Genomic DNA, 23,447 nt, shown 5'->3' on the forward strand with positions numbered 1-23,447 from the left:
AAAAACCATATTTTTACACTAAAAAGTCAAACCTGATACTATTCACTTTACCATTTATTTTGCCCTTATAATTAAAACTCAAAGTTTTCAAACTTTTTCATTAGTTTTCCTTAAAAAATATTAATTACCCAAATATAAATTTATACAATTCAAACTCTAAAAAAGAAAGGGTGGTGGTATAGAGCCGCTGGGCTCTGTAATTAGTAATTTCGGGCTATAGTCTCATTTAAACCCGAAAAATAATTAATAAAAATATGTGGTGTCGTTTTTCTCTACTGAAACAAACAAACGGCATGTCGACCTATTGCATTCATCTTCTTCACGAAGCCTCCTTCCACCAGATCGGGTCGTCTCCGTGCGACACCTTCTTCCACCAGATCGGGTCGTCTTCTTCGCGAGGCCTCCGTCTACCACATTGCGTCATCTCCGTCGCGAGGTTTTCTTCCACGTATCCAGACCGTCAGATACCCGTATCCATCTGTCAAACGCCGTATCTGTATGGGATTATGCAGGATCGTGAGGTTTGTTTCTCTCCTTTGTGGATTCAGGATTTTGGTGGACAAGTTTGAGCTTGGCCGCTTCTAGATGAAAAGCTGTAGATATTTCCCCTCTTGGGTCTCTGCCATTTTCACATGCGTGGGGTGAGTTTCTCTTTCTTTCTGTTATTTTTTGAGAGAAAAAAGGTTGTGGGTTCTGTTTGTTTCCTGAGAAAATTAAGGAAAATGAAGAAAAGTTGAAAACTTTGGATTGTTTATGTTGATTTTCTCAGCAACCAAACATAGGCATCCTGCTCTAATTGTCTGGTTATTGAGAGAATGAGGGAAGAATCATTAAAGTGAGACTTCACATGTCAGATGAGATTTGTTTTTCCAAGTATTGACTCTTGAAATTGAAATCTGAGATATGCAACTCCTTGGTGTTGTAAAATTGATTTTGCTCTTTCTGGGATGCTGACATCACAGGAAAAAAGAAGAAGATTTTAAAGTGAAAATTTGCTGTTTTTACTTTGTTTTCCCCCTTAGTTTTCTGGATGACCAAACAGGGACTTTATGTTTCTTCTGTAGCTCAAGCTTGTTCCTTTAACTTTGTTTTAGAATCTTTGTACTTTGGTTTACTTGTTCGCTAAGTGATCCTGAGAGTGAGTGAACATGGAAATGTGTTTCCAGCTTTTTTATTTCACATTCTTTGCTTCAAGCCTTAGGCATTTGGTAATTATATTCTTAGGGGTTTCCCTTCGCATGGATTTCTATAGGAAATATGTATTCTGGGTGTTGTTTTTGGTCTCAGATAGAGAGATGCTTTGAGAAGAAACTGTGCTGTTCATTTTTTGTGTTTTCCGGTGCTTGTTTTAGATCTTTTGTGGTTGTAGTTATGGAGAAAATCAATACGAAATGCAAGGCTCTTTTCAGAGTAAGGGATGCATGTTCGTTCTTTTTCATATGTAAACAATTTATTTGTAATGAATTTCTACTCCAGGGAATGATAATGCCTTGTCTTGTTATAAGAGTTTTTCACAATTGGATTGTCAGTACTGTCTGGAGTGCACTGTTTGTTGAACTTGGATCTGGTGGCGTGAGTTTGAGTGGCTAAGTTATTTTCTCATGTTTGAGTTTAATAACTTTAGTTACAAGGCTTCATTGTAGCAATGGTTGAATTCGGTACCATTGCAGTGATATTTTCGCTTTATGGATAATGATGGGTCTAAATTCATGCATGGCCGTATATCTCCATTATTGTTGAATGCTCGCTTTATATTTTTTCTTAGGCAGACTATGAATTGCCTTTGACAGCAATGCAAACCTTTTTTCTGTGAGAGTGCATGCTTAGGAGCTTGCATCATTTTCTTTTGTAAGGTTCTGTCTTGTTTACCTGAAAAAGAAAGCCAGATTTGATTATGGGTGGAAGTTTCATTAATTGGAAAATTCTACAGTTTTAAATCATGTTGATATGTATGCATCCGCACTTCAACTGTTTCCTTATTTCTTTGTTTCTGGGGTGTGGAGGCTTGGAGAGATTCCGAAGATTTTTGTATGCCGATTATATGCCCATGTAGTATTAATTTTCAATTTCCTTTTACTTGTTACAGTTTGGCATAAAATTTTGTATCTTAAATCAAATTGATAGTTGTGGCACTAATCATTTTTTGTGGTTACTTCAACCTAATTTGTAACAGAGCAGAGGCTGTCTTGGATGCTGTAGCCAACCCCGTGAACATATTCCGGTTGATGAGCAATCAAACAGACTGAGAATTCAAGGTCGATCAGTGAGAAAAAATAGCATATCAGAGGATTTCTGGAGTACTAGCACTACTGAAATGGAGAACAGCGGAGTTCAGTCTCAGAAAAGCATCTCATCTGTTAGCACTTCAAATCCCCTTGATTCCCACAGTACTTCTGCCAGCACAAGCAATACAACTGCATTTGTAAATCATGGCAAGTTCTCTCTGTGTCTCTTTCTCTTCAATGTACTTTTTGTGGGCATGCCATGTCTGACTGATATCCATGCACGTTTTATTTATCTTCAACAACAAAAGAGAAGACACTGGTGGATATTCACGAAAGTTTGATCCGCATAACCATTTTATTTTATTTTTTATGTCATCATTCTTTGATTGATCTTAGTGCTATCTTTGAGAAAAATAGAAGTTTGGCCTGGTGTTGCTGTTGCCATATTATCAAGCTGCAATATTTTAGACTAGCAAAGTGAGAGCAATGGATGATAGGTTTTGCAGTGCTTTTCTGAAACTGTGGCTTTACTATTGTCCGGAATCATATTATTGTTTTACCATGCCTCTAAATCAAATTGTTCTGTCAAACTAAATTTTTAATGTTCAAAATTTAAATGGATTCAGGTCTTTTACTCTGGAACCAGACAAGGAATCAGTGGCTTGCAAATAAACGGCCTCAACGCCAGAAGCAACTTCGAGAACCTAGAATAAGGTGAAATTTTTATTACTTGCACCTCTTGGCTCTTGCTGATATTCATTAAATCATCTCCGAACTGGTCAACCTAAACGCTTAAAGTATGAACGGACACTACCAAGCATGTAGAAATAGGTACCCTGATTACCAACTTCACCGCGTACTCGTCTTCACTTGATTTTAGCTCTCTCTTGTTTGCACATTGGATCGGCACGCAGTTGCTGCTTGTGCAAGTATTTATTCCTGGCAGTTCAATTATCAATTTTACGCTGATGATTGGATTACTGTGTTTTTTGTAGTTGGAACGCCACTTACGAGAGCTTACTCAGTACCAACAAGCCTTTTCCCCAGCCGATCCCACTTCCTGTAAGTTGACTTGGCTCTACACCTATGCCAATGCTTCAGCAAACCTCTTTGATTCTGACCATTTCTGTAATTTAAATGACAGGAAATGGTCGATTTTCTCGTCAATATTTGGGAGCAAGAGGGTTTGTATGATTGACCAAGAAAACACTGTAAAAAAAAAACTCTGTTGCTTTTTTGCATGGTTTGCTTAATTATCAATAGCGACCTTACACCATTTCTCAGCTATTGTTTTTGGAAGTTGTTATTAGCATTTGAAATAGTTGTCTTCAACTCCTTCCCTATTTTGGAGCGCTAATAATCATTTTCTTGTTTTTTTGGAAAAAAACAAAACACGAAGACTGACACTAGCGTTATTACATGTGGTTAAATGCGATTAGCAGTAAAAACTAATTGATAAAAATTGAGGGATTGTCTACAAGACTTACATGTATTTAATACAATCACCATCTTACGGTCAACTAATTCATGTGAATATATGTGTTGTAGTCAAATCCGAAAAATTGAACATTTACTTAAGTAGATGGTGTAAGTAAATTGCATGGGTAGAATTAACAAAATTGAAGTTACACTGCCTAAAGTCACAAGGGCCAATTTTAAGACTTTTGCCCTTATTTATTTGTCAAAACAATGTACGGTTGGTCCATCCACGTATCACTAGTGCTTCCTTGGTGGCATCACGTTCTTCAACATTTCGTCCCACCTTAAATGCAATTTGTCCATAATATCAACAATTTTGAAAGCCATCACTTTGCCAAACGAAAAATGCGGAGTCCCATTTCCTATTTATTTTTATTTTTAATATAAGCGACAATATCATTTTAAGTAAAACTAAGACGAGCAGACATAATTTAAATTCAAAACGAAGTGAGTAAAAAAAACTTTGATTTGGATCCATATAAAAGTGCATTAATTAGACAATCCAACTAAAACCAAACAAATGGACATTGTCAAACTTGGATATGGAAAACTTTAAAATCTATAAAACCATTATTTTTTTATTGGTAATTTTTTTATAGTTGAACCAAATCGAACGAAACCGAAATTAATCATAACCACAGATGACACTTTAGATGATGCCTAAAAGGAGGAAATAAATTGCGTGAGCCAACTTAAATGGACCCAAGTCAAAAAAAAATTTGAGGACTGTGGACTAATGTGTTTGAGTATCAATCCAAATACAATGTTTTATGTCATGCATGTTCCATGTTTCACGTTTAATAATTGTAATCAGAATAAATAAAATAATAAAATGGATGTGTGAAGTGTGAACCTGTTGCTAATTTCTCCTTTAAAATTCTGTGGTATGCTTCCACGCAATGTAAATTATGCAATGGTGTTCTGTTATAAAACAAAGTCCAACCCACGACAACGATTGATATAAAACAAGTTCACTGCTATTGTAGCGTCTCGATTTTTAAAACAATATAATATGAAAAACCTTTTACACATGATATGCTTTAGTGAGGAGAAAAGTAACGTAATAGTAAACTTGTTCTATGTAAATTATTTCCTGACCCCACATTTATTCACTCTTGCTTCTCTTCAACACACAGAAGACAATGACATTTAAGCACCATGTTTTGTTACACAGTTACACTCCTTCAAACACTAGTGCAAAATTCAAACATTGAAAGAGGATGTGGGCCATCTTCATGTGAGATTTTTAAACAGAAGGATTGGTCAGCCCAATAATACATGTTCTAACTTTTTTCTAAGATTTGAGGTGCATGAATAAAACAGCGCTTCTTTATAGTAAAGTCGTCAAATTGTGTTTGATCTGTATACCAACGATCCTAGATATAGGGATGTTTAATGAGCATCCATTTAGTTAAATGAAGGTCCATGTGAGTGTAGTTCGTTACTTGTGGTGGTGAATGGTGGTTTTTGTGCTTGTGATGGTGATGACAGTGATATATGGGCACCCATTGACACTAGGGATACAGTCGCACCATTAGCTGACAAAATGTTCTTGTTACATAATATTTTAGGTAAGGAAATGTGAAATGAGTTGTTTACATGCATGGTAATTTTAAGGTTAAAAACATTAACTTATTAAATGTTGTAATAAGGCCTAAACGTGTAGGTGGCCAAGTTGGAAAAGGAAGAGCAAAGAGGTAAGACGATTTAGGTTCAAATTTTGATGGGTGTAAGTATATTTGGCTCATTTGATGTTTAGAAATCGATTAAATTGGGTAAGTCATTAGCTTCAAGCCATCTTGAAGCAAGAAATTAAGAAATTTTGTTCAAGTAAAAAAATGAACTAATCTCAAATGAAATTTACGATCTTCCCAAATCCATGCAAAATGAATAATTATTCACCTCTACCTTTATTTTCCAGTTTAACAAATATTAAATCTTATGAGTTATTCAATCTAATTCAATTCTAAGTACTAAACAAGCCCTTCAACGTACACTTGAGAATATGCATGTAGTTGGACGTGGGAAGTTTTACCTTAAATTATATGGTGATCATGGATATATTCGTTATTTGCCAAAAATAGAAAAGAGAGAGTGGGTTGGCCAGCATGATCCTTCAAGAAGAAATCTTTTAGGTTAATCAGGGGATGCATTGAGATATTCTTTCTTGTTTTTCCATGAGAAATCCTTAACCTACAACTTAAACTAATATTTGGCTGGGAAAACATATTTCAGAGAATCTTGGAATACGGATGCTCCTGACGAAGATGATCCAAAGTCCATCTTCTTAGCAAATGCAAATCATATTTCTTAATTATATATTGATAGACCCACTAATCCAGGGAGGTTGCATGCTAATTAATTAGCTTTAGCTGGCTGATGATCTGAAATAATAGTTAGTGCTTGTGCCTCTGGCTCCGCGTGGGACTGATTATTGTAAATCAAGTTGCTAGATTTAGTTGCTTAATTATACAGTTAATTGAGATTAAAGAATAGTGATTAATTAGCCTCAGAGCAAGGATTCAAAGAATGAAAGATGTTCTTGGGTGAATAGGAATACGGTCAAACATAGCACGTACACATGCATATGATGCCCCAATTTCAAATTGCTTAAAAATCGAGAGAGGAGAGAGAGAGAAATGATTAATATTAAAGTGTTTATTGTAGGTATCATGGGACTGCATACATGGAATCGAAATTCTCTGCTAACGGACTCAGAAATCTATGCCGTTGAAAAGAAAGAGATTCAAATTCTTAATTTATACGAGATGAGCTAATGAAAACCATATAAGTTAAAATATGTGGTCTAGATTTCTCAATCATTCACACCAAACATAGAGCTTCAGAAAGCATCTCAACAGCATACATGAGACTCACACTCCTAATATTTTTTTAAGGAATATGACTCCTTGGGGCATGTGGTATTGGGATTCATGGAGAAATGGCAATCGCAAGTCCTTTTTTTTTTTTTTTGAGAAGATATTGACTGGGATTCGTAGTCACTCTTATTCATCATTCATGCTTGCTCGAATTCGTGTTCACTTTAATCACTGATTAGTAAAACATGCTAGGGCTGGGCACGGGCCAGGCCGGGCCCATTTTTGAAGGGATCGGACCGGACCTGAGTTTAAAGAGAACGAGCCGGGCCGGGCCGGATAATGAAATTTCAGAATCTAGAACCGGACCTAACCTGATCCGTTTGAAACGGGCCGGTCCAGCTCAAGTCCACGAGTCCAGCAACATTTTTTTTGTCAAGCCCCCTATAATTGCTGAAGACAAATCCCTCTGCAATTGCTGAAGACAAATCCCAGCCAAGCCCCAGGAACAGAAACAGAAATAAATCCCTTCAATTTCAAGTCGAAAATTTAATTCAAACACACATCTACCCACACCAAATTCAAACATGTCGAAAATTTCATGTCTTTCAAAGTGGCCAACATACATTTATACATTCACTTTCAGTTAAAAACCAAAGATTTTTTGAAAATCCATGGACATGCAAAAGCAATAAAACGAACAACCCACAACAGAAAATCCATCAAACATGTGTTTTTGATGTGCTAAACAGAAACATGAACTATCACAAGACAGAGGTCAAGATTCAACAATAGATCTGAAACTGAAATTGAACAGAGGTCAAGATTCAAGAACCTAACAAAATCCATTCGAGTTTGACATAAAGAGAGACTGATTTCTTGCATGCATTCAAAAATTAAAGCAAAAAAAAAAAAAAAAAATGAAGGAATTCCCTGATGATGATGCCAGCGGACGGAGCTGATGATGATGGCGGCGGACGAGAGGATTTCAGTGACCATGGATCGAGATTTGATAATGATGGCGGCGGACAGAGCTGATGATGATGGCAGCAGACAGAACTAGGACGGTGGGAGCGAGTCAGGAGGAGAGATCGACATCTGATGATGATGGTGGCGGACATAGGAGAGATCGACGTTTGAGTGAGAGGAGAGGAACCAAGAGGAAAGATTGATGGAAAGGGAAATTGAATAAATGATTAGGGTAGGAAATATTTTCGAATGACTTAGATTAGGACATGTTAGATACAGGCCGGGCTGGGGGCCTGTTCACTCCTATTTTAAGAACCGGCCCGCCCCGCTAAATTCATATACCCGCCACGCCCCGCCCCGTTGTGTGTTTTGAAATTTTGGACCCGCCCCAAACTGCGAGTACCTGCCCCGACTCGCGGGTCCTGGACCCGTTTGCCCACCCCTAAAACATGCTATGAAAAATGATTCCAATAATCTTCTTGTAATTCCCCTTGTAAGTGTAAAGACCACCTCATTCTCTACCATCTCAACAAACTATTTGTATAAAAAAATGCGTACTCTTGCAATAGTATCTGGATTCTCTCTTACCCCATTTCCTCTCTTATTTTCTCTCCTCGCCCCTTCTATTTGACCGGTTAAAACTAAGTAACGTCAATATTTTGTGTTGATTTCTTTATAAAAAGAGAAAAACAAAGAGGAAAATATGAGAGGAAGTAAGGAAAATGGAGGAAATTATGAAGAAAATCTCACTCCCTCTCTTTTCTGCCTATTTATAAGACTAAAAACAATTGACTTGGGAAGCAGCGAGTGCAAGTTGGTCAAAAAAAGAATCCTATAGGAAAAAGAAAAGTAGAGCAGAAGAAAGAAACAGCGAACCTAGAAAGGTGAGAGGTAATCCGTACGCGTCATTTCTGTCTCTTTCTCTCCCGATGCAGGCTGCAATCTTTCATTGTACATTGAACAACTAGGGGGAGCACAGTCCGTCCCACTTGCAGTATAAGTATCCTAAAAGTAAAAGATTAAGATAGGCTTTGCGTAATTATCGTCACAGTTATCATTCTTCTAATAAGTTAATTCACTCTTGGATCTGGATTCCATGATATATGAGATGGCTTAAGCCAAGTGTTGTGATATTATTAAGAATGTTCAGACTTTTCTTTTCAAGTTGAGGATTTGGGTTCCCAAAATGTGCTGGTTAATTACTCGTTGGAGTAGAGAAGAGAGTGCAGGAATAATCAAAGTATTCTGCACTACTTATATTGAACGTGTCGTGCTTAAAGCTCGTTGTAAGATTGTTCATACATTGATTTTAAACTAACACATCAACAGTTAATTATTATCTATTCTAACATTTGTCAAACTATAATGTGTATGATACGAAAATTGGAGGCAGTCGGAAATTAAACATGTGATTGTGTGAGGATAATACCCCCTAAATGCTCAATATTTAAGCTCCTCACAAAACAAATGAAACTCTATGAGAAAATATCTTGAAAAAGTCTGACATGACATGACATGTTATGTTGCCATTGTTAACTAAACTACTCGTCAAATTTACATTTTTATGCAGTGTTAGATTTACAAGGACAAGGATTGTTTGCCCTCTAATTTTTTTTGCCCTTCCGTGCCCTCTTGTTTTATGTGGTCACGGTTAAGCCACGTCGACATTATATATATATATATATATTTTTTTTTTATAGAGATAATAAGACAAAAATGAATGGTAATATAAAATGTTGACGTAGCTTAACCATGACCACACAAAGAAAAGGGCACAAGAGGACACCGAAAATGGAAGGGGAGACAATCCTTGTCCGATCTATAAAAATCCTTGGCAGACCTTTCAATTTCAACCGTTACATCTCGATAAAACGACGATGGTGGGGTTTGTTTTCTTCTCTTTTGGGCAATTTAAAGTACCTTGTAAGTCAAGATTTCAAACCTTAAAGTAAGGCGATTCACCATTAGGTTGGGTAACTTAGGTTGGCCCCCAACCCAAGAACCATTGAACTTGGAGCTGGCATTGAACCAAATTTAACCAACCCTCTTGCTCTTTTTTGCCAACCATGGTATCCACATTGGGTGGCTGGCTTGGATGATTAGATACACACAGCTGGATCCCCATTCGGGAATAGAATAATGGTGCAACTTGGTTGTTCAAGTTAATTATTTCCAACTTGGGATTCAGCTCTGGGAGGTTTACAATTTGCAAAGAGTTTGCAAAATTCAATTGAATTATTTGAAAAACACCAACTGAGAGTATAGTGTTGAGAAATGGGTGATTAAACACTTGAAAATAAGCTGAGATTCTATTTTGATGGTTCAAGGAAGGAGTATAAGAATCTATTACAAGCTACAATGGTTTGAAAAAAATCAATTATGAAAAAAACAATCACCAAATAAGAAATCGTTTAGTCATCTAACTTTTATCCAATAAATGAACATGCTGACAGCTAAGCACTAAACCTGATGATTAAACAGTTTTTTATTAGATGGATTCTTCACATAATTTATTTTTGACGGGGAACTTAAAAAATAGATATTTTTTATCATCAAATAATGAGAACGTAAAAATTGATTGAAATAAAAAGGCTACTAACATTCCTCTTAAAATAGAATGCATAGTAATGTGAGATAGGAGATGAAAGTAACATGAATAAACCGTCTCAAGTACGCAATGTGGTACAAGATATTTAACATATTTAATATGATTGTCAAATTAAACATACCAAATGTCATTTTCAGGAAACACACAAAATTCAAATTCATTGTTCCCTTGGTATGATGCAAAAGGGTACAAAATGGGTTGACTCTTAAGTACCACTTTTTTCTTCCTTTCTCTTTACGTTTTTTCAACCCTCTAGTGTAAATGACCTATTTTTAGGAGTTAAAGTGGGGATAACTATCTAATCTTCTGGGATGATTTTAAATTAGTTTTAACTTTTTAAAACATTTCAAATAATTACTTAACGTGTTAAAAAATTAGAAATATTTTAGGTCATCAACGTTAAGTGATGACTTGACCAATATTAAGCGATGAAGTTTTTAGCATTAAAGGATGAGATGGACAAATATTAAAGTTGGTCTCTACTAATTGCCTTTAGAGCTTTAATTCCCCCAAATCGACTTCGTTTAGCCAAGTTAAGTTGTAAATTTGCTTAGCTAAACTACATCGATTTAGAGATTCAAAGCTCTATAGACGACTTGAGAGTAAAAACTTGCATTAATGATTGTCCATATCGCCAGTGGCGGATCCAGAAAATAATATTATGGGAGTCAGTAAGAATAGCTTGCGCAATGCGCAATTATTATTATTATTTTTTTTTTTTATCAAAAATAGCATGCATATCATTATTTCATCAAGTCTTGGTAGGCTTGAAGTTATTTGTAAAGATATAATGCACACCTGTTAATGTATGCAGGGGCAACACCCAATGTATCCATGGACATTCACCGAGTCTTGGTAGGCCTGAAGTTAGTTGGAGGGCATGTATGAAACCAACTCTAATCTTCAAAAGGGCAGCACCCAAGGTATCCATAGACATTCACCAAAATTCGGGGAATTAGCACCCAAGATATCCATGGACGTTCATCGAAGTTCAGGGGGTCAGCTGACCCCATGCCCCTCAATGCATTCGTCCCTGCACATCGCCACTTAGCACTAGTGAACCAAACAAATGTCCACTTTCCAAAATACTTGGTAGTTATGTGGAATGTTTCAAAATGTTAGAACCAATTCGAAATTAGCCCTAAAAGTTGGGTAATTCTCCGACTTAATTTATTTGTACATGAAGCCATGTCTTTCTTAAAAATAAAATGCATTGAGAAATCTAATATTTACTTAAATTTTATCAATTTTGACGCATTTATAAGCACAGTTAATTGTATAAGGCATATAATGCCCTTGCCCTTTTACTCAATTTTCTTTAATTTTGAGCCGAAATTATTTTTTCAGTCACCATCTTCGGCCGAGTTATTTGATTCACCAGTTTAAGTGTCAACATCTAGCCATCAAATTGCGAATAATATCGAGAAGGAAAATTCGCTAAAAGCGGGGCAGCACATTTTTTGAAAAATGAGAAGGAAGATTTTATTTTCACCTATCTTTTGTTACTCTACATCCAATTTAAAAGTTTAATATGAATTGTCGTTTCTACCATAGGATATGTAGAGCGATGACCAAGAATTTGGACTCTTGTGTGAGGGTTCAATTTGTCACTCCAGTCCTCTCAAAATTTTAAATTTTACTTTAGAATATATTAATACCATAAACTTGTCACGGGCCCAAACTTTATTTTCAAACTTTTTACTAAATAGTATTTTTAAATAAAATATGTTGCAAGACTCAATTTGCTAACTTGAAGAAGTAGCAAATGACCTTATATCTTTGTAAGTATGCAAGGTAAGTTGTCATCTTTTCAATTTGCTAATTGGGTTGTTACTTCCTTTGAAAATACGTCTTTCCTATGTGACATAACAGGTCTAACTTTACTACCCATTTGTCCGCCTTTACCTAAAACAAGTAAAAACATATGCATTTGTGATTAAACGTAACATGGTAGGAAATTAAAATGCATCGAATAGGCAACACCACCTCTACAAAGCGAATTACTAAATGAATTGGTATAGTTCAGTTGTGCTACTAGTTTAAGGTAAAAACAAACGAGAAAGTTACACTGCTTGATGCAAACTTTGGATAAGCCCTACGAAATCAAAACGCACCAACCTCTACTCAAAACAAGTAAAAAAATCCGAATTAATTGGATAAATATTACATAATAGGTAATCAATACGTAAATAAATAGACCGTAACGGTCTTTATCAAAATAAGTAGAAATTTGAAATCTCACATAAATAGAAAACCAAATTGCAAAAATATCAGACTGCATCCACCTCAGCCCCAATAAATAAAAATAGGATAAATATAACATAATAGGATGTCAACCCGTACAAAACCGGACCACATACAATGCTTCTCGTAATCAATAAGAAATCTCGCAACCTGAATTAAATCTAACATAATAGGCAATCAAATAAATTGGTAAACCCAATTTCATCTTATATAAGAACTCCCTCATTCTCCATTTTCCTCCACACATTGCAATAGCATTCTTAGCAATCTTCTTACTCACCAAGAAGCAATCCAAAGAGTGTTGTTCCATTAAGCTTTTTCCAATAAGAAACCTTGTCCATCCTCTTCAAGATTTCAACCAACCACCAAGTCACCATTACCATAGGGAGGGGATAATTTATATACCCTTTCTACATCAAATCCAAACCAAACACCCCCCATATCCATCCTTGTGTCCAAACACCCCCACTACTACTAGGCCAAACCCCCTCAATACCAAAACCAACCGTAATAAAAAAGGCAGGTTACGGTTTGTGGTATTCATTGGGTGGGTGGCAGAATATAACAAAGAAACCCACCTCATATCCAAATACATTGCATGTGAGTTTATCTTGCGTGTATTGTCACGTACTGAAACCCCATCATTCACAATAAAACTCCTATCAGACCGAGTCCCACCCTTCAATTCTCTCAGCTCCCTCTCCCTCTCCCTCTCCTCTCCATCTCTCCTTTTTTCCCTATCTGATAGGGTTTCCAGGTCCGTGTAGCTTCAACCTCTCATGCATAAGTCCCTTCAAGCTTTACTGATCGTTGTTGCAGCCTTAATCGTTTCTGGGTTTCTCTTTTTTGCTCTCTTTCGAGAGTTTTTCGGCCAAAAGCTTTGCATTTTCGACCGTCAGGAGGTTTTTGAGCTGTACCCATGTCGAAGCTACTCGGTTTCTCCGGTAAGTCTCGAGATTTTTCTTTTTCTTTTTTTTTTGTTAAATTTATTATCTTTTGGCTTAAATAGTTGTGGGTTTGTTTGAAATTTTTTATTTGAACGATGTTTAGCTGTTAATTTGTAGATCAGAGATGATATATTGGGAATTTTGACTATCTAGCCTGTTTTGTCTGTTCGGTTTTCTTGTTTTGGTGATTCTTTTATATTTTAGTTTCATTTTTGGAATAATAATTTGGGTGCTTAGCTGAGATAGTTTTGGATTTGAAACCCTAAGGATGGATCAGCCTTCTGTTTCATGTATTTAATTTGGGGGTTATTGTTTTTAATTTCTTCTTTTTGGGTGAATTTATTGCTTTCTGAAATTAGATGAGGATTAATTTACTGATCATGGATCTGATGTGAAATTTTATTAATATGGGTTGATTATTCTCTGTCTTCAAATAGTTAGGGACCTGTTCTGATCAAAATTAATCTTAGATCTTGATTGAAAGTCTAATTTTGAATTCAAATTTCAATTTTTTTCTTGTTATGTTTCTGGATGAATGTTTTATTTCAGCTGACCATGTTTATTAGATTAGATCTTCATTAATTTGTTAAGTTAACTTAGATAGGGATTTGTAACATTTTGTGGATGTTAATATTGTGTTCTTGGTTAACAGGTAAAGATGATTTTTGCCCTGGGGGAATATACACAAACCCTAAAGAAGCTGGCCTCTTCTTGTCTCTTGGACACCATGCGGATGTCCTATTTCCTCCTCGCAAGAGGTCTCGCATCAGTGCCCCCTTCGTTTTTAGCGGAGGACGTTTTGAGAAGGAGGTGTCGATAGATGTTCTACCAGATGAGTGCCTCTTTGAAATCTTTAAACGGATACCTGGAGGTGAGGAAAGGAGTGCTTGTGCATGTGTTTCCAGGCGGTGGCTTAATGTTTTAAGTAATATCAATACGGACGAATTCAGCAGCAACCCAACCAACCTATCTTTCAAGTCTCAGGATGAGGTCTCTGGAAATAATTCTGAGGATCAGGAAGTTGAGAATTGTGGATATCTTTCCAGGAGCTTGGAAGGAAAAAAGGCAACAGATGTTAGACTTGCTGCTATTGCTGTTGGAACTGCTAGTCGTGGCGGATTGGGAAAGCTTATGATCCGAGCAAGCAATTCTGTTTGTGGGGTGACAAACCTTGGCCTTAAGGCAATATCCCATGGCTGTCCTTCCCTGAGGGTTCTTTCTTTGTGGAACGTGTCCTCTGTTGGAGATGAGGGCTTGTGTGAGATTGCTAAGCGCTGTCATCTGTTAGAGAAGCTTGACCTCACCCAGTGTCCTGCAATATCTGATAAGGGTTTGATTGCAATTGCCAAGAAGTGCCCTAATTTGACTGACGTATCACTTGAGTTTTGTTCCAACATTGGAAACGAAGGTCTTCAAGCTATTGGCCAGTGCTGCCCCAATCTCCGATCCATTTCAATCAAGAATTGCCGTCTTGTTGGGGATCAGGGAATTGCTGGTTTGCTATCTTCCACCTCTTATGTCCTGACAAAGGTGAAGCTTCAGGCTTTGACCATCTCTGATGTGTCTCTTGCTGTTATTGGACACTACGGCTTGGCTGTAACTGATCTTGTCCTTACCAGCCTCCGGAACGTGACTCAGAGGGGTTTCTTGGTCATGGGCAATGGTCAGGGACTGCAGAAGTTGAAGTCCTTCACTGTTGCATCCTGTCAAGGTGTTACAGATACAGGTCTTGAAGCACTAGGAAAAGGTTGCCCAAACTTGAAACAGTTTTGCCTTCGCAAATGTCTATTCGTATCTGACAGTGGGTTGGTGTCATTTTGCAAAGCAGCAAGATCTCTTGAGAGCCTTCATTTGGAGGAGTGCCACAGGATCACCCAATTTGGGTTTTTTGGTGCTCTTTCCACTGGTGGTTCAAAATTGAAGTCTGTAGCTTTTGCTTCCTGCTTGGGATTGAAAGATGTAAACTTTGGATCGCCTGCTGTGTCTCCATGCCAATCTCTGCGATCATTGTCCATTCGGAGGTGTCCTGGATTTGGGAACGTTGGCCTGGCTCTTTTGGGTAAGCTTTGCCCTCAACTGGAGCATGTAGACTTCAGTGGTCTTGAAGCTATAACAGATGCTGGGTTTCTCCCACTGGTTGAGAACTGTGAGGCTGGCCTGGTAAAGGTTAATCTCAGCGGTTGTGTGAATCTAACAGACAAAGTGGTTTCATCCTTGGCTGACCTACATGGTTGGACTCTGAAAGCCGTAAACCTTGAAGGCTGTAGAAGGGTCAGCGATGCAGGTTTGGCAGCTATTGCAGGGAACTGCACATTGCTTAGTGATCTTGACGTCTCAAAGTGTGCAATCACCGATTTTGGAATTGCATCTCTAGCGCATGCAGACCAGCTAAATCTCCAGATCCTCTCCGTGTCTGGGTGCCCTTTAGTATCAGACAAGAGCTTGCCTGCCTTGGTGAAAATTGGTCAGACCCTTCTTGGTTTGAATCTTCAGCATTGCAACGCAATCAGCAGCAGCACTGTTGACCGGCTCGTGGAGCAGCTATGGCGTTGTGACATACTTTCCTAGGTTGGGAAGAAACTGGTAATTGTTCATTTCAGAATCAGAATCGTCAACCAGTGATCAGGATTGAAGTAGTCAGGAAGTCCACAAATCTTAGTCAGCTTTTGTGAGTAGCCACAGTTTGTTTAGTTTTTGGACCCATCAGCCATGGGTCTTTAGTCGTCAAGTGCCCCGGTTCCCTTTTTACCAGGGAAAAATGGCCATTTACCATTTTTTGCAGGTTTCCTATCATTGGAGATCTGTTCCAGGTACTTGTGCCGTGTATATCCCTGAGCAAAACTGCTTCCGGGTGCTTGATCTAGGTTGCGCTTCCAGTTTCGAGTAGTTCTGGTTTGTATTGCTAGGTGCAGGAGGTCTGTCTTTTTTGCTTGGCTATGTTCAATGCTTAGGCCAAGCTCTTTTAGGCATCCTATACCTAGTTCTAGTTTCTAAGTCAGTCCGTTGTTGGTTTTACCGAGTCGCTCACGTTTTTTTCACTTGTATGCCGTACGTGATGGTTGGGTCGTATGTTTTCCTCAAAGGGTGGGATCAGAGTTGCGAGGTCATCGATTTGTCTGTAGTCATGTAATCCGGTTGCTTTCGGCAGTTCCGAATCTGTGGTGTCCTTGTGTTTGGGGGCTTTGGCGTGGCGGCATTGTTATGCGTCTGCCTCGACAATCCTTTTCCTTTTGGGGAGGGATTTGTTTTTCTTCCAAGCCCCTGTTTTTCAGGCACCATTTGTTCATGGAATGTGCTCGGCAACTTCTTCATAATATGTAGTGGTCTCTGTATCTCTCTGCCCTTTGCGATGTATGCTTCTAATGATATTAAATAAAATTCAGTTGTGTTTTAAAATGTGTTTTCCATATCATTTACGCAAAGATCGAAGGTTGAGATTAAAACATCTAGCTGTCTGTCGGATTTGATATCAAATGTTGAGATTATAAATGTCCCGTAAAGTACATCTATGCGAATTGGTATGTTGTACGTTTAGGTGAATTTATGTTATGGGGATGTAAGCAATTGTGGAAGCTCTTTCCTTTCCCATGTGCCAAACCGTGTCGTCTCGCTTGCTTTGAAGCTACCTTAGGGAAAGAGATTCTCTCCGTATCTTTCACCAAGGTCATCGGATCAAGTGATTCGGGTTTTTGAATTTCATCAAACAGTCCAAAATTATTATAGTTTTTAAGGAATCAAAACAGGTGGACCGTTGGATGAAATTTTAAAGGGCTGGGTCACTTGATCCGGTGGTCTTGGTGGAAGAGATCCGAAGATGATCTCTTTCCCTTCCTTGGCATGTTCATTTTTTTTTTCTCTTTTAAGGAATGAATCAAGATGCAGAACTGAATCTCAATGGATATTTCAAAAATGATGGCAATAGTTTATTTAAAAACCCTGTTTTCTCTTTCGGTGCTCCTCCCTTTAATTCTCCTTTGAGGAGTGCAAAAGAGAAAACGAAAGTGTGAAAATCACAATCCTTTTAAGAGTGCAGAAGAGAGAATGAAAGTGTGAAACTTAGTTAAAGGTAAAGCCTTGTTAGGGTCGGCAGTTTGAACAAGATCTTTGAACAAGATTTTTATGCGGAATGATGGTAGGCTTGACCTAATAATATCATATATTGAAGTTCCACATTTGCCTCTGTTATGGTGGTTGCCACAATTACTTCGTCTCTATGATGATGTTTTGTCTTGTTCACACAAGCCAAAAACTCATTTTCTGCACCCATTTGTTAAAGTGAAAAAGTTCAAATGTAAAAGTTTATGCAAAAGTTGCTAACATTTTTCTTATTTATATCTCTTGATTCTCATTTGCTTTATCCAGTTCAAAAATATGCGGAAATCACTTTCGCAGTAGGTAGCTAAACCGAAATCGTTTGAGCGTTGTTTGAAGGTCGCTAAAGATGCAGGAAAAACAAGAGGGCTTGGTTTATCTTACTCAAAACTACACAATTAAGGAGTTCAGTTCACTAGTTTTTCTCATAACCTCCTTTAACGAAGTGAAGACGCTACATGATCACACCTAGGGCCTGGCCCAAAATTGAAGGGACCGGACTGGACCTAACCCGGCCTATATAAAACGGGTCGGTTCCTATGGGTCCAATGGGTACCCTTTTTTTTTTTTTCCTTCTAATTTTCAATATCCCAGAACCTAGATTCCCAGTCGAATTTGCACTCTATCGAGTTCGAAATCGAATCAGGATAGGAAAAGGGCGCTGCCGGAGCACAGGCTGCACAGATCCAACTTCCTCGCCGGAGAGAGAAAGCTTGAGTTGACCACGTTGTGCACCTTCTCTCCACCACTCCCCACTGCAGTTGGACGACTCAAACGGGGAGATCCGGTCAAACCCCAGCCTGTCCTTCAAGCACTCGTACCCGCCAACCAAGACCATCTTCATCCCGGACAAGGAGTGCCAGAAGCCAGACCTGTGATTGAAAATTTCACAACTTTTCACAAATTTTGTAAATCAAAATTAAGAAATTGACGAAAATGGAAGAAATGAGGGAAATGAGTTACCTCGATGTTGAGATCGGATGAGGAGACAGAGGAGTTGGTGGGGGAGGAAGGGCGGCGGCAACATATCATTTCTCGGTGGGGTGTGTGGTGTGGGTGTGGTGTGTCTGTGCTCCGAGAAGGAGAGTTGTAGAGATGGGGGGAGAAGAAACAAAGAAGAGGAATGAGGGAGAATGTTCGAGAGATTGGGGGAGGGGGAAACACAGGGAAGTGGGTTGTGTGTGTGTGGAGTGTTCTCGAGAGTGAGAACTGTCACGGGGAGGTACAAAAAGAAGTGGGCCTAGGAGACAATAACAGTACCCAACACAGGGGTATTTTTGCAAACGAGTTGGTACGGGTACCCGTTTTTCTTTACTTTTGAAACCGGCCCAAACCTAAAATTTCAAAGGCCTGCCCCACCCCGCCCCTTTTCTCTTCTTTTTTTTTTTTAAATTAGGACCCGTCCTGAACTGCTAATACCCACCCCTACCCACAGGCTAAGGACCCGTTTGCCCACCCCTAATCACACCCACTTCATTCAATCTCTCCACCTTTCCATGCACGTCTCAACCAAGAAAAATGTTAAACTAGCAAGACATCTTGGTTTCTTATCGTGCGAAGAAACCACGGTTCAAAGTCCTCGAACGCCAATTTTACCCTGTTTGCAGTTCAAGTAACATACAGAAAGCAATACAATTTAAGACATCGAAGCGACTGAGAAAATCTACAACACAAAATCAGCCTTGATTGATTCACAATTCCCAATTGTTCAACAGAACCAGCTTAAATATATTTTCCAAGCACGAACTAATATCTAACAAAAGTTTTTCCAAAATTTTCCCCGAGTCTTCCCAATTATCTGGCAACTAATGCATATGCTTAAACATATAACTTAGAAAAACAACCTGACAAATAGTTACATACGGTGTGGAAAACTGGAATTCAGAATTCCAATGACAATGACCAGCAACCTTGAAAGCAAGCACACAAAACAACCATGCTGCTGACTACGGACATGACAGACATCACAAACCATAATGCAAAACTCTTCATGCCTTCTTCGTCGAATTGATATAGATCTATTACCTTTCTTATTTTCGTAAACAGTGTCCTTTTGATGGAGCTCTCTCTGTGCGTCCAGTTTTGTCCATGCTTTGTGCTCAATGCTCCGAGGCTATAGGTTCTTGCATGTAGGTGGGCTGATGTTGCTCTTCATCGGCTGTTTCGTCATCTGTATGGGACTGCTCTTCGCTTACCTTGGCCTTGGGAACTGCTGCCTCCTGATCTTGGGTGTGAGATCCAGTTTCACTTTCTGCAGTGGGCACGGTGGCATTCTCATTCATTGCAGCAATTAAGTTGGTCTTTTCCTCGTTTACTGCCTTCAAAGTCATTTTTCGTTCATTCACTGCATTAGGTAAAGTGGTCTTCTCAGATGGGAGTCTAGGAAGAGATTTCCGTTGTGGCTTCTTTGGATGCACAGGGGAGGGCCCTTTAGAAGTGTTCTGAGGGACTTTCTGATCCAGACTAAGCCTGCTAGATTGACCATTTGTATTACCCTTTGCTTCAGAAACTGCAGGAGGTAAGCTGTTCCTACGTCCGAGCTTGGGAGACTTGGCTCTTGTTGTTGGTATCTGCATCAATTGCACTAAAGACATCAAGGCGAAAATAAAGCAACACAATGCTGTCAAATAACAGCCAAGTACAGTGAAGCAGGATTATCACAATGCCATGCTAGCTTAACTAATGGTAATAGAAAGGCATGTTTAGAGTACATATTAGTCAAGAAACTTGACACCGATTTTTTTTTATAAGCTTTCGCTGGACTAACAAAGTATGAACTGTAATGTGCAGTGCAATTTTGGGTAAAACTGTTGTTGGTAGCTTCAAAATATTACGTCTGTGGTGCCTCCTTTCCAATCAAACGGAGCATGGTAGCTGTACTAGACTAGTCAACACTAACTCAGATGCTACCATTGTTCCAATCAACAGACTGGATGGGCTAAGTTCATGAGAATATGATTAAGCGACTGATAACTTGAAGGATTGGCATGAATAACATGTTCAATTGGCCAAGAATGAAAAAGGTGCAGCACAAATTCAATAAGTGGTAAAAGATGCACTCTCTTCCTGTCGGGATTGAAGAATGTGATAAAAACCTTAGGGCCAAGACTTTACCAGTAAACAATTGTTAACAGTTGCACATGGGAAGAAGAAATTTAAGCGAGACTACATAGGAAGATCTAACAAAGGCAAACATGCCAATGTACATACGACAATTGTAATATAAGAAAACTGGCAATGCAACCAGCATGAGCAAAGGAGGTGGAGGCATGCATGTCCTTTACCAACATGCATCATGCCATTTGTCATTTTGAAAGAAAAAGCAATACCTTCTTCAGCTCCACCTTAGGAGGTGGAGGCTCCTGATAGAAGCTTGGCATTGGAGTTGCTTTGAAAGTCAGTTTCTTCCTGAGCATCCTAATCTCAGCTTCTAGAGTTTCCTGTAGAAGAACGGCCAACATCAATAATAAGAACAGGATTCACACAGAGGTTTCCCTTGACCACCATTGATTGAATACCACCTTAGACTTGGCTTGCAAATTATTCTTTTCCATCTCCTTTGCATGTATCTTTTCCTCCAGTTTCGTATAGAACTGCCCAAGGTAATTGTAAATGTTACTTCGATAACAGAAATAGTGTTGGAGGACTGAGCATAAGAAAGAATCAGAAAGGTGCAAATGCAGAAAACTAACCTCTCTCCTTTTCTCAGCTCGTTCATCGCACCTAAAACTGAAACCATAGTTCGGAAGTGTACCAACCCTAGGATGTTTATCTCCTTCTGTAGGACTTCTAAGCAGCTGTTAAGGATAAATGATAAAACAACAATAAAACTCAACCGAAAAATAATGTAAGAAGACCAGCACATTTGGAATGCAACAAATGCTCAAAGAGTTGAGGATACAAAGAGGATTGAGATTCTCCTTCAGCTTGATTCTGGGATCCCTTTTTCAAAGGCTTCAGCTTTGCCTTCTCCCTGTAAAAGGTAAATCATTATTAACAAATAGCTGAGCTAACAATTCAATACAGATGGTTTCCGAAATAAACATCTCAAATCAAGATGGTCACCAAGGATTAGGAGAGAAAATAAAATATAAGAGATATAAACCCCTAGTTCATAATAAAGGGACAAAGAAATAGAATATAAGCACAAACATAACTCACACGCTGCTTTCAGACAATTCTGCATCAGGTTTTTCAGGTTGCTGCTGGAATCAAATAGAGATTAGATAAACTAATCAACAAGAACAAAGATATCAAAAACCAAAAACACAAAATTTGTTGCAAAGATAGGGAAAACTGTAAAAAAAAGGAAACCGAAGTTGAAATTGATGTTTACATTGGATGACTGAACCTGTCGCCCATTAAATGATCTACTCTTGTTAGGCTGTTTGGGGCGTGAATTTGGAGCAGCTGAACCATTTGAAACAGAAGCTTTTGCCTCTGCGCCATTTCCATCTTTGCTTTTCTTCATCGAAATTGGGGAGATGCTCTTGGCACCAGGGGCCTTCTCATTCTTGCTCTTCCCTTGACCTTTATGCACTTTGGCGGGCTTTGGGTGAGTAGAACCTTTCACTTCGTCTTCCTGCAACACAGATATGCAATCAGGTCGATGCATATAATTACTCAAACCAACCAGCTGAAATCCAGGCTCCAGCACTTCCTACCTTAGCAATAGTCAAAGCAACAGTCAAACCATTGCTTTCAGGGTTGACATTGGCCTCTTTGGCTTTCCAAATAGATGAGCTATTAGTAACACCATCATCCAACTTATCAACATTTTCAATTTTCCCGTTTGATGCTGCAGTATCGGTCATAGTATTCTCGCTGAAGGTCCCATTCATGTCGTCTGAAACAACACCAGCTTGCCCGTGAACACCGTTTTGATGAGCCACCTCAAGCCCGTAGGTGGCTGCCAAATTATCCGAATCCATGACACACTAACTACAAAAATAAGAACAATATTATCATTATTCCCATCAAAACTATTATCTATTGAATACAGACTCGAATTAAGGTATTGCCCAATAAAAACAGTAATTAGATTAATTTTCCTCCAGTTTCTCAGCAAACAAACAGAGTATAGATATATACTCGCTTCGGATTAAATTCCGAAATTAGTTCGATCAAAATACACCAAGATTTAAAAGTGAAAAATAAAATAAAATAAATTATATAATAAAATCCACATCAAGCACAAAACACAAGCCAGATTTTCCAGAACAAAAATCTGCAAATTTTACAGTGATCTAACACAAACATGCAACAAATTAACCAGTAAGACAAATCAACGATCAATACAAAAGGCACAACATTCGGCTATCCCTAGAGCTCAGAACTCAGCCTTCAAGCTGAAATCAATACAAAAAGACCACAAGATTCAGCATTTTCCCGGCATTTCATCACATTTTCTCAGCAGCCAAACGGACTGCCACTGTAAAACAAGCTCAAAGAGTTTCCACTAACCTCGATAACCGCGCAACAACAACAATCAAAACTCCATTACCTCCGGCCCAACCGCAGAGACGGCTTGAAGGATCTGAGCGCCGGAGAGGGGGGAGAGTACGGCAGCGACGACGGCGGAAGCGGATCGGAGGATCCGGACCCAAAAGGAAGGATCTTTTCGGATTCAAAAGTTGGAGTTTTGATTTTTCCTTTTCATTTTTTCGGGTTTAAAGAAAATGAAATCTGGAAACAACAATAATAATAATATAATATTAAATAATAACTGTTGTGGATTTGAAAATTGAGGGAGTGAGAGAATGAAGCGTATGAAATGTGAGCAAATAATGAAAGCGAGTCGGAGTGAGTGAGTGGAGACGCCGGGCTGACTCGGTTATGACTCGGAGGAGGAGGCCTTTTTGTTTATACGATTTCGGATTTTAAAACACCAAATCCAGGTCAGGTCAGGTCAGGTCAGGTCAGGTCAGGTCTCTCTCTCCCTGCCCGAACCAAATACGCCGTATATACGGTCATTATACTTTCAACATATACGGTTTTACGGTTTTCGGGCATCCATTAACTACCTACTAACAAAGTAATAACCACCAACCCTCCCCACCAAGTATTT

At 38.6% G+C, this 23,447-nt stretch overlaps 3 protein-coding genes across 9 annotated transcripts; 2 read left to right on the plus strand and 1 right to left on the minus strand.

Moving 5' to 3' along the window:
- Nucleotides 1-254: 254 nt before the first annotated feature.
- On the plus strand, nt 255-3,508 carry LOC103456203 (uncharacterized). Of its 4 annotated transcripts, none has more exons than XM_008395865.4 (5): nt 255-641; nt 2,179-2,432; nt 2,852-2,939; nt 3,221-3,287; nt 3,370-3,508. In XM_008395865.4, the coding sequence occupies exons 1-5, from the start codon at nt 586-588 to the stop codon at nt 3,421-3,423; spliced, it is 519 nt and encodes a 172-aa protein (XP_008394087.1). In that variant the 5' UTR covers nt 255-585; the 3' UTR covers nt 3,424-3,508. The 4 variants fall into 4 exon arrangements, with proteins under 4 accessions (XP_008394087.1, XP_008394089.1, XP_008394085.2 ...); XM_008395867.4 differs by having other exon boundaries at nt 259-641; nt 2,174-2,432; XM_008395863.4 differs by having other exon boundaries at nt 279-521; nt 2,174-2,432.
- Nucleotides 3,509-12,582: 9,074 nt separating this feature from the next.
- LOC103456202 (EIN3-binding F-box protein 1-like) lies at nt 12,583-16,684 on the plus strand. Its single transcript, XM_008395861.4, has 2 exons — nt 12,583-13,285; nt 13,941-16,684. Exons 1-2 carry the CDS (start codon nt 13,261-13,263, stop codon nt 15,854-15,856), a joined length of 1,941 nt encoding a protein of 646 aa, XP_008394083.2. The 5' UTR covers nt 12,583-13,260; the 3' UTR covers nt 15,857-16,684.
- Nucleotides 16,685-19,044: 2,360 nt separating this feature from the next.
- On the minus strand, nt 19,045-23,447 carry LOC103456199 (protein WVD2-like 5). Of its 4 annotated transcripts, none has more exons than XM_008395858.4 (9): nt 22,844-23,447; nt 22,045-22,321; nt 21,717-21,962; nt 21,542-21,585; nt 21,282-21,353; nt 21,073-21,169; nt 20,902-20,973; nt 20,710-20,820; nt 19,045-19,950 (listed from the first exon to the last, which is right to left on the minus strand). In XM_008395858.4, the coding sequence occupies exons 2-9, from the start codon at nt 22,309-22,311 to the stop codon at nt 19,480-19,482; spliced, it is 1,380 nt and encodes a 459-aa protein (XP_008394080.2). In that variant the 5' UTR covers nt 22,312-22,321; nt 22,844-23,447; the 3' UTR covers nt 19,045-19,479. The 4 variants fall into 4 exon arrangements, with proteins under 4 accessions (XP_008394080.2, XP_008394082.2, XP_070669144.1 ...); XM_008395860.4 differs by having other exon boundaries at nt 21,542-21,582; nt 22,844-23,308; XM_070813043.1 differs by having other exon boundaries at nt 21,542-21,582; nt 22,884-23,235.

This window comes from Malus domestica, chromosome 15 (genome assembly GCF_042453785.1).
Source record: "Malus domestica chromosome 15, GDT2T_hap1".
NCBI lineage: Eukaryota > Viridiplantae > Streptophyta > Magnoliopsida > Rosales > Rosaceae > Malus > Malus domestica.